Raw genomic sequence first — 17,578 nt, forward strand, 5'->3', positions numbered from 1 at the left:
GAGATGAGCAGAATATGAAACAAAACCATGTACTCAGGACCAGCAATGTGACTTACTGGCAGCTCCTTTGCTCAAATATTGTAAGGAAGTTGAAGATCATGACAATGTTACAGTAACAGGGGTCTTTTTAAGTGTGGGACTCTGTGCACTAAGATATAGTTTTTGAGCTTTTTTTTTTCTTTTCTGTTTTTTTTTTTTTTTGAGATGGAGTCTTGCTCTGTTGCCCAAGCTGGAGTGCAGTGGTGCAATCTTGGCTCACTGCAAACTTGCCTCCTGGGTTCATGTGATTCTCCTGCCTCAGCCTCCTGAGTAGCTGGGATTACAGGTGTGCACCACCACGCCTGGCTAATTTTTTTGTTTGTTTGTTTGCATTTTTAGTAGAGACTGGGTTTCACCATGTTTGCCAGACTGGTCTTGAACTCCTGACCTCATGATCCACCCACCTCAGCCTCCCAATGTGTTGGGATTACAGGCGTGAGCCACTGTGCCCCGCCTTTTTTTTTTTCTTTTTTTAATTGTTACCGAATTAGTGGTGAGAATCCTGACCAAGGGGATATTCCCTATGAAATATGACACTTCAAATAAAATGAGAGCACTTTTTCTTATCCTGGAGCCTGCCTCTTCTCTCCTCTCTCCACATCCCTCACACATCAAGAAATCTTTGTGCCCACACAGATCATGGGCAGCGTTGGGCAGCCACTATCATCCACACAGAGAGGGCAGTCAGCAGCGTGAGGTGGTTCTGCCTGCTGTGGTGTCACCCCAGGCACAGAAAGCAAGAGCCCTGGGTGGAGCTGAAGGTGCTCAGCTGGGCTTGTCAGGAGTCCCATCTGTCGGTGAATTGACAAGAAACAGAGCAAAATGACTCCTCCAATGGTGATGAGCCTGCCCCTGGGATTTGGAAACTTGGTAACAGAGAAAACCAATAGAGACAACTGGATTTTAAACAGGATTATTGGATTATGGTCAATTAAGCAAATTAGAAAAGGATACTTGAAGGAATATTTGGGACACAGGAGTCAAAAACACCAGGAAGACATGAGGAGTTTCCCTAAGAGTCTAAATTAGAGAAATATTTAGATAACTGACCCCAGTGTATGAATGAGAAATTATACCATCACAGGGATAAAAGTTACACTGAGTTACAAACTGCTTCCAAAAAGGTTAAGAAAAACTTCTAAGGCTGTGTCAATTCAGACAAAGGCATTCTTCCCATTCAAACTGTTCACTGGTGTATTTATCTTGAATTTGACCATCTGGGGAAGGGGCGTGGCCTTTCCTGACAGGAAGGCTCTGGGGCCCAGGCAGGGAGAAGGAAGTCTCAGAATGACTCCCTTGCGAGTCCTGTTCCCCTTTAGCCGATGCACAGACCCAGAAGATCCCTCCATCCTGTAGCACCTGCCATGAGCATCGGGCTCCTGTGCTGTGCGGCCTTTTCTCTCCTGTGGGCAGGTGGGTCCTGGGCAGGGCCCCTTGTGTGGATTTCAAGGCCCAGCTCATTTCCATTGCGGCTGCAGCATCAGCTTTGTTCTTCTCTGCAGGTCCAGTGAATGCTGGTGTCACTCAGACCCCAAAATTCCAGGTCCTGAAGACAGGACAGAGCATGACACTGCAGTGTGCCCAGGATATGAACCATGACTACATGTACTGGTATCGACAAGACCCAGGCATGGGGCTGAGGCTGATTCATTACTCAGCTGCTGAGGGTACCACTGACAAAGGAGAAGTCCCCGATGGATACAGTGTCTCCAGATTAAACAAACAGAATTTCTCGCTCAGGCTGGAGTCGGCTGCTCCCTCCCAGACATCTGTGTACTTCTGTGCCAGCAGTGAAGCCACAGTGCTGCACGGCCGTCTCCTCTCTGCACAGAAAGGCAGGGGAGGCTCTGCCCTCCTCCCCGACCCCAGACTCAGTGATGCCCTGGGCAGAGTTCTCTACACCAGGAAACTTGAAACCCCATCATCATGGGTCTGAGGCCCCCAGGGTGGAACAGGATTTGTATTTCAGATCCATCTAGACTCTCGTCTCTCCCTGGGGACCATGTTGCTTCTTCTCTCTAGGGTTTCCCCAGCCCCCACCCTCACGTGGTCCCTCCTGTGGCCCACCTTTCCCATCTGGGCAGTCACCCTCCAAGGTCTTGCTGGGTCTCTCCTCCCCTCACCTCCCCGCCCCTCTCTACTGCCGCCATGAGGGGAGCCCCTCTTCTGTGCCTTCTTCCTTCCCATCACAGAGACTTCAAAGTCCGTTTTCTCTGCCCTGGCTGGAGGCTTCCTTTCTGCAGTGGCCAACTCCTACCTGTGCTTCAGATCTCAGCATGATCAGCCCTCCTGTGGGAAGCACGCCCTTGCCTCCCAGCTGAGATCAATTTTTCTGTTATAAACGCTGATGGTAACATGTGCTTGTTAGTCAATAGAGTTGAGCACAGTTGGAGTTTTCCAGTTACTTGTCTGGATATTTTTCTGCTCAACTCGATTTTAAACTCCATAAAGGGGAAGGCTGTGCTTGTTACATTTACCAACGGCTGTTCCTGGCATGAAGGGAGACCTATTTCACAGGTAATGGATGAGTTAATGAATGACAGGGTGGTTGAGTGATGAGCGGGTGGATGAACCAATAACAGGAACACTCCAGGTCCGCTGTACCCTGGCAGAAATCTAGAGTTAACTGTGCCTGAGATGCTCTGCTATGAGCTCTTCAGAGGGCACTCGCTTGTTGAACAAACGTTGGACCATTCATTGTGCAAGCCAGTTTGTCAGTTCGTCTAGGAGTTTCCAATTTTAAATATCACATGTTCTTCAAACTCAATGAGGGTAAAGTCTACACTATATAATTCTAATATCTAAGTTATTTTTTAAAGTTTTGGGTTAGGAACCAAACCAAAAAGGAAAGAAGAGGGAATATCTTTAGACTTAGGAGTTTTTTTTATTGAAAATGTATTTATATAAATTTTTCTTGGAAGAATAGGTAGCGAAAGTCATGACTACACAGCCTTATAGGTGCTAATTTCTGGAGAAGGTGTCATGAAAAATAACAAAAATGAGAACTGTGTTCTGGAGGAAACACTGTGGCTGTCCTGAGAGCATGTTCTGACCCCGGGAACCAAAGCCAGGAGTGTGTTTGGCAACTCAGAGTGCAGCAGACAATTCTTGGCCCCGTGCATTTGGGATGAGACTGGAGACAGCTGGAGAAGCTACGGACTGGACGTTCTGCACTCTCAAAGCCGGATACTCTGAAATCCCACAGATTAATGTCAGGTAAATATACTCCCACTATTAAGACAATTAAAACAAGAACCAATGAAGAAAAGTGAGTAGAAACCATAAGCAATTGAAATGTATGAAGACAAGGAATTTACCATTAAAAGATATAAAAGTTAAAGAGCTATATTTAAAGGAATACAAGAGCAAATTGATATGTGAACAAGAAAAAGGCGACTGTCAGAAATCATCAAGGAAACATTAAAAAATAATCAAAGAGAACACAGTAATGATTAAGATTATCATTGAAAACAAAATGGAAATGAAGAAAAGATGACATGCTTCAAAAGAGATTGTTACTGAGGTCAAAGACAGATCTGAAGAAGTTACCTAGAATGCAGCATAGAAAATTAAATAGGAAACAAGAAAAAGTAAGAGATAAGGAATAAAAAACTTGTCAGTTCTAGTACATTAGGATACATAAAATATTTTGTTGGAACTTCCCATTTTTCTTGCACATGATTGAAATGTCACAAAGAGAAAGTAGAGAGAATGATAGGTGATAATTATGAGACATTAGCTGATAATTTTCAAGACGTGTTTCAGGACCTAAATCCTCTGTTTCAACAAGTTAAATGAATATGAAGTAGATGAATACATATGTTATGGTGAACTTGTGGAACACAAATGACAAAGAGAAGATTTTAAAAGTAGCCCAAAAGATAACTATCTCCCAGTGGAATAGACTGCAAGGAACAGTGAAAGTCAAGAAAAGAGATTAAAAATAAGCATCAAGTCAGAATTATAATTCTCATTCATTAAATATTGAGATTGAGGTAAATATATTTATAGCTAGAGAAAGAAAAAACACTGTGAGTTTGTCACCAAGGTTTCCTTTCTGAATTAGAGTTAACAAAGATGGGAAGTGGTCCCAGAAGAGAGGCATGAGGTGCCACTCGTGAGGGAACCCATGTGATGGGACAGCCCCGTTGGGCACGTGTGACTGCGGGGATGGAGGAGGCTGGGGCATCAAGGGGGATGGCACAGGGGACTCTGACTTGCAGGAAAGACAATGAGCTCAACTTTTGGTGCCTTGTGTTGGCGGAGCTGTTGACACATCCTAGCGAACATGCCCAGCAGACAGAGGAGCGGCTGTGGGATGAGGAAACTCAGAGATGCAGCGTGAGGGGCCTCTGGGTCGAGACAGCATGAGAGCCCAGAACGATGATACATGCACTGATGTTGTTAAAAAGGATTTTTTTTTGTTTTGAGACAGATTCTCGCTCTGTCGCCCAGGCTGGAGTGCAGTGGCGCAATCTCGGCTCACTACAAGCTCCGCCTCCCGGGTTCCAGTCATTCTCCTGCCTCAGCCTCCCAAGCAGCTGGGACTAGAGGCGCCCGCCACAACGCCGGCTCATTTTTTGTATTTTTAGAAGAGACGGGGTTTCACCATATTAGCCAGGATGGTCTCGATCTCCTGACCTCATGATCCACCTGCCTCCGCCTCCCAAAGTGCTGGGATTACAGGTGTGGGCCCCCGCGCCTGGCCTAAAAAGGAATTTATAGGCCGGGCGTGGTGGCTCACACCTGTAATCCCAGTACTTTGGGAGACCAAGGTGGGCAGATCACTTGAGGTCAGGAGTTTGAGACCAGCCTGGGCAATATGGTGAAACCCTGTCTCTACTAAAAATACAAAAATTAGCCTGGTATGGTGGCGTGAGTCTGTAATCCCAGCTACTCAGGAGGCTGAGGCAGGAGAATCACTTGAACTCAGGGGGCAGAGTTTGCAGTGAGCCGAGATCACACTGCTGCACTCCATTCTGGGCAATGGAGCAAGGCTCTGTCTCGAAGAACAAACAAGCAAAAAGCAAGGAACTCATAAATATTTAAAGGAGTCATTTCAGTATGTCCTAAAATAAATCCTTTGTTCCTGTCATTGCGTGGATTGAGAGAGGATGAGATGTCGCTGTGGGACCTTCTGTGTGGGAACAAGGACGTCCCTCCCCCTCTGCTGCTGCTCACAGTGACTCTGATCTGGTAAAGCCCCCATCCTGCCCTGACCCTGCCATGGGCACCAGGCTCCTCTGCTGGGCAGCCATATGTCTCCTGGGGGCAGGTGATTCCTCAGACGCCAAGCAGTCTCGTGTGTGTGTGTGTGTGATGGGTGAGAGAGAGAGAGAGATGACTATAGTTGTTTTTCTCATTCAGTTCCCAATTTCTATCTCCACCAATCACACAGGTGCTGGAGGCTCCCAGTCCGTGAGACACAAGGCAGCAAAGAAGGGAAAGGATGTAGCTCTCAGATATGATGCAATTTCAGGTCATAATGCCCTTTATTGGTACTGACAGAGCCTGGGGCAAGGCCTGGAGTTTCCAATTTACTTCCAAGGCAAGGATGCAGCAGACAAATCGGGGCTTCCCCGTGACCGGTTCTCTGCAGAGAGGCCTGAGGGATCCATCTCCACTCTGAAGATCCAGCGCACACAGCAGGGGGACTTGGCCGTGTATCTCTGTGCCAGCAGCTCAGCCACAGCACTACTGCTCCAGTGTCAGCTTGGTTCCCTAGGAAATGGGGTTTCTAGAACCTGAACGCTGACAAATAAGAGTTGTATGTATGTATACCATGCAACCTGCATTTAAAAATGTATGTACATAGTGCAATGACTAAATCTAGCTAGTTAACATATGCAGTACCTCAATCCTTATCCTTTCCAGTGGTGAGAATACTTAAAACGTACTCTGTTAGCATTTTCCCAGAATACAATCCACTGTTACTAACTCTAGTCGTTTGTTGTATAATAGATCTTTGTAACATCTTCGTCTTATCTGAGTGAGATTTTGTATCTGTTGACCAACATCTTCCCAAAAGTCCATCTCTACTCCAGCCTCTGCTAATTACTGCCCTAGTCTTTGGATTTGAAGTAATTTCCCTGAGGTCTTTAACTCAAGACAATGGGGGAATTTTCTCTATAACGATGTTTATATTATTTTTGTTTTGTTTGTTATTTTACATCTTGCAATATAGTGTTTATTGCAAATATAAATAAGTATATTGTAATAAAAATCCCTCACCTCTCTTTGGGTAAAGCTACAGTTCACATATTCTAAATTTCAAGCTGTGACCAAAGCTGACATAATTATGGATCATGGGTTTCTGGGAGTCCTCAGAGACAGCCCCATACACCAAGGTTAAGATAGAATATTCCAGACCCAGCCAGGACAGAAGTGCATGGTCCTGCATAGCTCCTTGGAAAATTATAGTTCCCCAAATTCAGTTATTGGATATTGTGGTGCTGCAGACATCAAATGTCTTTCTCTAGCAAATGATGGTCCTTGGCAGGGATTGTTCTGAACCCATTACAATTTTGCCATCATCAAATCACTCCTTGCTGTTACCTTGTGTCTCCTGGGAGTGAGGACGCCCCTGGCATAGATGGAAATTCCCTGACCTTCGGATGCTATTTCAAGGACTTCCTAAGACCTTGTGTCCATCTTTTTCCACCTTTATCCACGTGACCCCTGAGACCCACGCTCCCAATAGTGGACCAGCTCTGAGTCTTAGGCTTGAACAGAACTCAGACCACAGCTGTAAACACTGTTGCTGAAAAAAGATGTAAAAAAGGTGGGCAGGGCTTCCTACCTACACTGAGGGTGAACATACAAGGGCAGAAAGGGAATATTTTATTAATAACTAAAAAAAGAAGAAATACAAGCCCTGCTCTAAAGAAATGCGAACTGTAGCTTCACCCACAGAGAGGTGGAAGATTTTATTACAATATACTTATTTATATTCATAACAAATAATATATTTGAAAAAATAAAGAAAGCAAAAAGTAATACAAGCATTATTATAAAGAAAATACCCCTGTCTTCTTGAGTTAAAGACCTAAGGGAAATTCAGTCACATCAAAAGACTAGAGCAGTAATTACCAGGGGCTAGGTTGGAGATGGGGTGCTGGGGAGATGCTGGTGAAAGGATACAAAATTTCACTCAGATAGGAGGAAGAAGTTTAAAAAATCTTTTATACAACAAAGTGACTAGAGTTAATAACTGTGGACTACATTCTGGGAAAATGCTAACAGAGTTGAATTTTTTAGTTGAACAAAAGCAGAATGTCCATGAAATTATTTTGAATCAAAGTCTAGAAGCTTTCAAACCAGCTGGCATACGCTTGTGTTCTGTGATCTCAGCAGCTTCAGAGGACTCGGCAATCCTCTCTCTGCACAAACACCCCTTTGTCCGCCCTAAGAACTAGGGACACACACTGTTATACGATCATGAAAACAACTGGCTGTGCTATAGTTGCTGGTAACTCATTTTAAGGGTGTTGAGTATGAAGCATTGAACAAGATTGAAAGCTGTGTTCCTGAGTCTGGGAATGTGCTGGAGCCAGCTCACACGACTCAGAAGAGCCAAATAGGCAAACCCTTCCCAAATCCTCATTCAATGAAGCCATGTTGACAGCTTGAAATCTGCCATAGTGGCTATGTTGATACCATAGGAACTGACAGATGCTACTAGGCATGGCCCCACCCTCACAGACATCCAGTTTACCAGGACATTGCTGGAATGTTTTCTGATACTATGATGATCCTATTAGGGCATGTCTTATGGGGCCAAAAAGGCTCAGAATCCGCCGTCCGTTTCTTCTCCTAGAAGCCGTAGTCTAAGGGAATCTCAAATGATCCTATTGCTATCCAATCTCCAAATTCCCTTGCTCTGTGGGTCTGTGTCTCCTATGAGCATGCCAGTCTGAAACAAGACAACTATTTGGAATGTAGCTAAAGGAAACAGTGAACCAGTCCATTATTTTCAAATTATCCTTCCTTGCATGAAATATGCAGATGCTGCAATCACTGGGAACAGAGATGGGGCAAGCAGCAGCTCTGGGCTGTGAGTCACTTTATACTATAGTGCACCACTATTCTTCTGTGGCATTGACAGACCCTGCAGCATGGACTAATTTGCATAGGAAACTAAGCAGCCCCCGACCAGTCAGGTATGACCCTGGATTCATTTTGGGCTGAGAGGTCAGAAGGATCATACTCACCTTAAATATTATCCTTTCCAAGCTACAATACTCCCACTGTCCATCTTAGTCCCAGGATGTTGTCCAGAGCTCCAGAGAATCCCTTCTCTTGGGGCAGAATCACCAAGGTTGCTCCCTTCAGATTTCCACAGTCTACAGCAGGTATGGGGCACAGGTGCTGTTCTGTCTCTTAGGTAAAGAGAGGCATCATGTCAAATGATGTTTGTATAAGAGGGATTAAAATTCTGAGGCTCCTCTCAAATATTTGACATAATTTCCCTTGATTATTGTTTTATTATACAATCTCACAATTTAGGAGAGCAATTCTTTTGTGGTTGCATTGTTGACAGCATTTGGGAAGGTTTTTGTGGTTAAGTTAATTTAAACAATCATTTTAATGGTGTATTTCTTCTGTTCACGATAGAACAGTGAAAACAGTCATTTACACATCCTGTGATGAAGGTGTTGTTTAAGGGTCATGATCCACACCTAACTTTCAATCTAGTTGAAATGAAAAGGTGCAGAAATAGGTGGCACGTGAGCAAGCTATGAGAGAGGCTCATGCCAATTACTGTGGGATTTGGAGGGAGGGAGAGATGACCTCTGCTTTAGCCCATACTCCACAAAGAAGGAGTGGGAGTTCGTCCATGGGAAACTGCAGAGGAGTAAATACCAGCAGCTTCTAACTGGGGTGGAGTGAGGGCTGTGGGAGCAAATCCTTGGAACAGAAAATGGTGCATTTGAGCTCTCACAGAGGACAGTGGAAAGAAAAGTCATATAGGCCACAGTCCCCTGGCAGGCTCTGTTTGCTAATGATACTATTTTGCACCGGTGTGTCCTTATCTCACACCACTCCTCTGCCTCTTCCAGAATAATCTCTTCCCTCTCTGCTGCTCAGATCAGCAGATGTGCCTTGTGCAAGTTACTCATTTCACATAGCAGGCCTTTTGCTGGTCTTAATTATATCCATCCTTACTTTCCACATTAGATACTGTGTATTGCCTTGCAAATGATCCTACTTTTTATATTCCAACTTTTCACTTGTTAATGCATATTTGACCCCTTCTTGAAGGTCAAGATGACCTTGGAAATAATAAGGCTATCTCATTATCTGGTCAGTCTTCTACTAATTGTTATTTTTATGGTAACATTGGTTGTCATTTTGGGGGACATGTTTGTTTATCTGGAATTTCATTGAGTTTCCTCAAAGCATCATTCTGAGTTCTTTGTCTTAAAGGTCTCATATCTCTGTCTGGCTAGGGTTGGTCCCTGTTTTATTTTTTTTGAGAAATTACCGACTTCACCAGATGCTGTAAACTACCGGGATAGAGGAAGTTTTTGTGATTTCACAGCTTGGGTCTTCTTTATTCAGGGCAGAGAATTTTATTCTGGGGTCAAGATTGTTGAAAATGGCATAGTGAAGAAGGTAGAGTCACAGGAGTTTGCTTTATATACTTGAGGAAGAAGAAACTGAGATTTGGGAAAAGTCAAGAAAAGAGAACCTGATCAAAGATGACTGAAAATAGTAATAGAGCAGAAAGTGATGAAAAGTCGTGTTCTAGGCACCATGAACGCTCTTCTCCCCACTCCAAAAGTTTTCGACACCTAGAAAATATAAAGAAAGGACTGATAGCAACTGGCATCACGTTGAGGCCAGTCTCAGTTGGGAAAAACACCAAACAGCCGCTTGTCCAGTGTAAGAACCCTGAAGTTGGTCCTGATGTCTTCCTTCTGGACTTCTGGCCCTGAGCTTAACTCCTCAGGGAAGTCAGGTACTTCCCACAATACAGAGAAGGTCAGATTGCCCTTGGTTTTGAAGGAGCAAATGCTCTGCGCGTCTCCCCAAGATAAACTCTGCTTTCCTAGGAATGCTTTCTAACACTCGTCATCCAGATCTCATTACCTTCTGTGACCAAACAGTTTCCGAAGATTTTGTAAAACTCAGCAGCCTTTCACATCCTCTGCGTTTGCACTCACTGTTTCCATGGCCCAGAAGGACCTTTATTTTCCCACGACAGGGCCAGACACTGCTCATCTGCCAAGGACAGGCTCCCACCTGTCTTCCTCTTCACCGCTCATGCCGGCATTCTCTGGCCCTCTATGATATCAGTCTCTTCACTTCATAGGCCAAACCAAGAATAGAATTGGAACTGCCTGATGTTTATAACATGAATCAATTCAAGTCCACTTATATAGACCCCCGGAATATATGAATTACTGTCTTCTCTTTACAAGAGACTTCTCCTACATGAAATATTCTGGAGAGTCTTTAGGCATAGGCCCAGTTTTCTACACAAATTCTGCAACATTTTAAGCAATTCTGTCTTCACAGTCATAATTGATGACTTGTTCTCTAAAGTACGCTAACTGTGTTTAAAGCCAGAATTTGCAAATGTTCTTCTGGGAAAAAAGAAAATCATTATGTTTTAGTAACATTTATCCAGTCTCACAATCTTGCTGAAAACTATTTCTCATCATAACCACACATTCTGTGACCACATCTTTAGAGGTTTGGTGAGACTGGAAACATCAACAATGGTCCTTCTCAGAAATCAACCTGAAACACTGAAAGAAAAAGTAGCTGTGCTTAGTAATTGAACCTTGTGTGTGCGTGCTTGTGACTGTGAGTGTGTTTTCTTTTTTTTTTTTTTTCTGGAGCCAGGCTGGAATGCAGTGGCGATCTCGGCTAACTCCAACCTCAACCTCCCAGGTTCAAGCGATTCACCTGCCTCAGCTTCCTGAGTAGCTGGGACTACAGGCGCGCGCCACCACACCCAGCAAATTTTTGTATTTTTAGTACAGACAGGGTTTCACCATGTTGGCCAGGATGGTCTCGATCTCTAGACCTCGTGATCCATCCGCCTCGGTCTCCCAAAGTGCTGGGATTACAGCCGTGAGCCACCGCGCCCGGTCGTGAGTGTGTTTCCTGGTGGAGATACAAATAGTTTCTGTGGGTGGCGTTTCCTACGCGTCACTGGATCACTGGTAAAGTTCATAGGCACTTTCCTAAACCCAGGGAGTGATAGGAAATGTCACAGCCAACTGAAACTGGCTAAGTTATAGCTGATAGGGTTGTTTATTTTAAAATTTTACAAATTCAGAAATAAATTTATAAAATCAAGAAATCCTTTCTTACAAAACACACGATGTAAAATTTAGTGATATTAATTTAAATACAAAATATGAAAAGATTGGGTCCGATTAAGCAAACGGAGCCAGGGAACAATGCAGCATTTCTGGGCTAGGTGGGCTTGACATCCTCACACTGTTTAATTAAGGGTCTGTTTAATTCTGGCTGCTCTCTAAGTGTAACAATGATTTATTTTGTAATCAAAAGATTGGTTCATGTGTCCCTTTGCCCCGGGGTGAATTTGAAGATCAACCCTAAATTGGCCTTTTGGGGAAAGCATAGAGGGTGTGAGGATGAGGGCTGCAGAGGTGAGAATGGGGCATCTTTGTTCCGGATTTGGACAATCTTGAGCTCATCCGGTCAGGTGTGAATCCGTGAGGCTGTGGAACGTTGGCCACTTGGAGGCGCTGTGGCTCCACAATGCTGCAGGGAACCCTGGAGAGGGGTGGGAGGGTGACCCAGGAGAGGGGGGCTGAAGGGTATGCTTGGCTGCCTGCTGGCTTCAGGCGGGTGGTTTGATTCAGAGTGGATCCTGAGTTAAACACAAACTCCCCACTGCCAGAGAAGAGTAGAGGTGCCAGAGGCCTCAGTTTGCACCAAAGAGTAAAGTGTCTCTGTATCTGCATGTGCAGTGGAGAGTGAAGGAGCTTGGGCCACAAGGGCTGGGAATCAGTGTCAGGGCATGGACAGGCAGGCAGAGGAAAGTAAGGTGTGATGTGGGCATGTGGGGCCTGCTCCCCATCCACCAAACTTTTCGTTTCAGGGCTGTGCAGGACAGATGCGTGGAGCAGCTGAGCCTGGGCCCTGCCAAAGGGTGCAGGGTGCAGGGTGCAGTGGTGGCCTGCAGGGAGAGTAACTGGGAAAGGCCAGTTCCCCTAAGAAGCACCAGAAACATTCCTGCCCCCACTCAGGAAGTGACCATGAGGGACATGCTGCCAGCCAGAAGGGTTCTGGCCCTGGAGAGCTGACAGGTCTTTCCCAGGCACTCTCAGCTGCTTCTACATGTGATCTGCTTTAATATTCACATAAATTGTGCAGGATAAGTATTATTTTACCTGTTTATATATCTGAAGGAAATCAGCTGTCCTGGGTCTCATATTGAATAACTGGCTGAAGGCTGGGTGCAGTGGCTCACACTTGTGACCCTAGCACTTTGGGAGACCAGGCTCAGGAGTTCGAGACCAGCCTGGGCAACATGGTGAAATCCCGTCCCTACTAAAAATATAACAACTTGGCCAGGTGTGGTGGTGCACGGCTATAATTCCAGCTACTTGGGAGGCTGAGACAGGAGAATCGCTTGAACACAGCAGGCCGAGTTTACGGTTAGCCGAGATCGTGCCATTGCACTCCAGCCTGGGCAACAGAGTGAGACTGTCAATAAAATAAAATAAAATAAAATAAAATAAAATAAAATAAAATAAAATACAATAAAATAAAAATAAAAACTGGCTCAAATCTGTTCCTCCAACATCTCTGTACAACCCCTTCTTTGTAGCTCTGTCCTTTCACCTGCTTTCCCCTTTCCAGGTCCCCATTAGCAGGTTGTGAAGGTCATGCCTCATAATAATCAGTAGAATCTCTTCCCTGAGAAGTCCAAGGAACAGGTGACTTCCAGGCCAAGCATATCCATTCATCCTTCATTGAGACCAAAAAAAAAAAAGTGTAATTTCCTAGCCAGGCATAGTGACTCACACCTGTAATCCCAGCACTTTGGGAGGCTGAGGCAGGCAGATCCCTTGAGCCCAGGAGTTTGAGACCAGCCTGCCAACATGGAGAAACCTCGTCTCTACTAAAAATAAAATAAATTAGCCAGGCATGGTCGTGGGCACCTGCAATCTCAGCTACTCCAGAGGCTGAAGAATGGGAATTGTTTGAACTCAGGAGGTGGCAGTTGCAGTGAGCTGAGATGGTGTCACTGCACTCCAGCCTGGACAACAGAGGTAGACTCCAAAAAAAAAAAAAAAAAAAAAGATAGAAAAGAAAAAAAAGATAGAAACAAAAGAAAAAAAGATAGAAAGAAAAGAAAAGAAAAATAAAATGACAAAGAAAAAGAAAAAATGGAGGAGGGGTGGTAATTTTCTGAACTGTAGACTTCCTGAAACGGATGCAACATATCTTAAGAAAAAGGGACACTAGTAATTATTATTCACTAGATTGACTAATTTATCTTATTGTTTTATTCACTAAACTTTTTTAGGGGGGGCCTACTTTGTATAAGATACCCTATGTGGTCAAATAGAAAATGAAAAAGAAAAATATCTGCAGATGATGGCAGATTTTAAAGAAGAAAAACATGAGAATGAAAAAAGAAACAAATATTTAAAAATATTTTTTTTTGCTGTTTGTAATACTATGGTCTGCATTTATTTTCATTTTTCATTTCTTTTTTTACTTAGTGTTCTTAGTTTTTGAATTTCTATATTTCCTTTTTTCTTCTCATTCTCTCTTTAGTTTCTCCTTCTCTCTTTGCCAGCTTGTATTTTTTTTTTTTTTTTTTGAGACAGAGTCTCACTCTGTTGCCAGGACTTAGGGGCAATGGCACAATCTCGTCTCACTGCAAACTCTGCCTCCCCGGTTCAAGCGATTCTCCTGCCTCAGCCTTCCAAGTAACTGGAATTACAGGTGTGCACTGCTATGCTCAGCTAATTCTTTGTATTTTTAGTAGAGACGGGGTTTCACCATGTTTGTTGGCCAGGCTGTTCTCGAACTCCCAACCTTGTGATTAGCCTGTCTCAGCCTCCTAAAGTGCTGGGATTACAGGCACGAGCCACTGTGCCCAGCCCCCCCCCTTTTTTTTTTTTACTTGTGGTAAGGACATTTAACATGAGATCTGTCCTCTGAACAGATTTTCAAGTGGACAAAACCGTATCATAGTCTATAGGCACAAGGTTGTACAGAAGATCTCTAGAACTTCCTCATCCTGCTTAACTGAAATTTTATACCTATTGACAGCAACTCTCCATTTCCCCCGACTCCCAGCTCTTGGAAAGAAACATTCTCATCTTCGCTTCCCTGAGTTTGACATGGTTGCCTCATATAAACAGAAACATGCCGTATTTGTCTCTCTGTGTTTGGCTTATTCACTTAGCATAATGTCCTCCAGGTTCATCCATGACAAATATAGAAGGATATTTTTTTCTTCTCTAACCCTTAATAATATTCTGTATTTCAGATCTGCAGGATTAAATGGATATCACATTTGGCTATTTCCATGAAACGCTCTGTCACATGTGTGGCAGAGCCATTTGCAGAACTGCAAGCACTGAGTTTATTCAGGCACATTCACAGATAAATTCTGCTCCATGGAGAACATTCAGAAAAAAAATAGTAATTCCAACTTTTATTTGTCAATTTACTATATACCAAATAAAATCTTTCATTTGAAAAAGTTTAATTAATTAGAAATTCAGCTATCGGAAATAACCTTAAGGTGCAAATGCTATTCTCAATTTATAGATGAGGGAATTGGCTCATAGGTTAAAAAACTTGACCAAACTGAAGAGCTATTAGGATACAGTAGTGGGACTTCAACCCTGGTCTGTCTAATTTTTGCATTTATAGCTCTGTGCTGGGACTTCAACCCTGGTCTGTCTAATTTTCGCATTTATAACTCTGTGCTATAGTGCATTTCATAGAGATGCCTACTTTCAAAAATCAGAATATTAAACCCTACATCCCTTTCAGATCCACTGGCTCTAATCACACAGAAAGAGATCAGTTTACCCTGGAGATAGTGATGTAAGGAAAGATCTCTGACTAGATACCATGATGCTCAGCCCTGACTCCCATTCTAAGACCAACTCGTCAAGACCTGAGGCCAATTCTTGACATATTGAGTTTAGTTTCTGTTTTGGGTTTTTATTTTTTAATCTATAAAATGAGATTACTAGTGTCCATATGAAGAGTTGCATACAAAATTTAACAGCATAAAGTATCTAGCATATAGTAGAATTCTAGCTATTTTGATTTCCTTTCCTAGTCTCAAACAGCGTCTCCCACTGTGTCAATGTGCAAAGACAAATATGAACACATTCTGCCTAGGAATCTTAGGTGAGGACTCAGAAGTCACAGACGTGGAAACACAGATGCCTGATGATTCATTTGATGAAATTACCTGCAGAACGTAGTGTGCATGCCTCCTCAGGCATTTTAAAATCAGCATTATTGATATAGAAATTATGCAATATAAACATTACACATTTTAAATAAGCAAATCAGTGATTATATATATATATAGACATATATATATGGGTTATAAGGTTATATAACCTTCAGCAACAACCCCATTTTCTTCACTCCAAGCCCTTGGATATCACCACTTTTATCTTTGCTTTCATGAGTTTGGCTTTTAGGTAGCCTGCTATAAGCAGAATCATGCCGTATTTGTCTTTCCATGCCAGACTTATTCACTTAGCACAGTGTCCTGCAGCTTTATCCATGTCGTTACGAATGGCTGGATTTTCTTTTTAATGCTTAATAATATTCCATTGTATGAATATACCACATTTATGGTCTTTGACTGTGTCTACGAAACCGTCTGTCACCTGAGTGGCAGAGTTATTTGCAGAACTGAAAGCTTGGATTACATCAACGCACATTCACCTTTCAATTCTGCCCCACGGGCAAGACTTGGAAGAAATAATAATTCCATCATTTACTGTTATTTTACTATATTCAAAATAGAAGTCCTTTATTTGGGAAGTTTCAGTTATTTAGAAATTCAACTGTCAGAAGAAAACCCTAAGACACAAATGCTTTTCTCATTGTACAGGTGAGAGAACTGCCCATTGGTAAAATAACTTGACCGAATTAAATGGCTGTTAGGATGCAGTACTGATCCTCCAACCCTGCCCAGTCTAAGTTCCGTGTTTATAGCTCTATGCTATAAAATATTTCATAAAGCTGCCAACCTACAAAAAATTGGAGTGTTTTCCCCTATATCCCCTTTAGACCTGCTGGCTCTAATAGCATCATAGTCAGAGATCAGTTTACCCTGGAGATGGTGGGGTAGGGAAAGCAGTCTGAAGAGGCACCGTGACTCCCGGCCCTGACTCCCACTCTAACAGCAGCTCATCAAGACCTGAGGCCAGTTCTTAAAGGGTTAAGTTTAGTTTTTAAATTTTTTTAATCTATAAAATGAGACTACTACTGTCCATCAGCAGAGTTCTAGATAACCTTTAATGGCGTAAAGTATTTAGCATATAGTAGAAGTCTAGCTATTTTGATTTCCTTTGCTGATCTCAGACAACCTCTTCCACCAGGCCAATGTGCAAAGACAGATACGGACACAGTCTGCCAAGAAATCTTAGGTTGAGGACTCAGAAGTCAGAGAAATGGAAACACATATGCCTGATAATTCATTTGATAAAATTAACTAGAGGATGTAGCATACATATCTCCTCAGACATTTAAAAGTCAACATTATTGATATATAAATTATATGAAGTAAACACGACACCTTTTAAGTGAACAGATCAGTAATTTTTGAGCAACATATATGCATGCAACCCCACCTCTATGAAGATGTAAAACATCTGCATCACCCAGAAAGTCCCTCACTCCCCTCTGCAATGCCTCTGTCTGTCCCCAGCAACCAATGATGTGACTTCTATCACTGGAGAGTCGTTTTGTTCACAAATATTTTAAATGCAAATGTCAAACTTCTTCTGATTAATCCTCTTGAATACATAGCTAAATCATCAAGGCAGGGAGGAGTTCCTGGAAGGTTTTATGGTTTTAGAAGGGGTTGAAGCCATGAGAGCTACCTGACCCACGGTAGGGACAATTCTATCTGGAGATGGATGTTGTGCCTAAATGACCTTAAAAGGTCTTTTCGGCTAGTAGAAGCTGACTCTACAAAATTTATTCATTTTCATTCATTTATTTTCTCATAAACTCATTCAATCAAATAATTTTATGTTGCGTTTTGACAAAAGTTAATCATCTTTAAGGAAATTATTTTGAGTTCCCATCAGACACACATGTAGCTGGGCTTCGTGTTCACACAGTGAGCATGCTGGGGTCAAGCAAACCACGATCACAGTGACTTCATTGACAGATGATGTCTTATTGCGAGAAGGGTTCTCTTTGACTTGACACCGAGTGTCCAACCCATAAAACTGAGCCTTGAGCTACAATCCATCTTCCTGTTCTGGCCCTGCCCTGGGCACCAGGCCACTGTGCTGTGTGTTTCTCTGTCTCCTGAAGCAGAGTCCTGGGC

General features: G+C 43.1%; 1 gene segment (V, D, J or C); it reads left to right on the top strand.

Annotated features, from left to right (window-relative positions):
* Window positions 1-1,361: 1,361 nt before the first annotated feature.
* LOC116812477 (T cell receptor beta variable 6-1-like) lies at window positions 1,362-5,787 on the top strand. The segment is given in 3 exon segments: window positions 1,362-1,452; window positions 1,542-1,829; window positions 5,603-5,787. Coding segments are annotated over 3 exon segments (564 nt in total).
* Window positions 5,788-17,578: the final 11,791 nt, after the last annotated feature.

Source organism: Hylobates moloch, unplaced genomic scaffold, assembly GCF_009828535.3.
Source record: "Hylobates moloch isolate HMO894 unplaced genomic scaffold, HMol_V3 SCAFFOLD_1, whole genome shotgun sequence".
In the NCBI taxonomy this organism is placed as follows: domain Eukaryota; kingdom Metazoa; phylum Chordata; class Mammalia; order Primates; family Hylobatidae; genus Hylobates; species Hylobates moloch.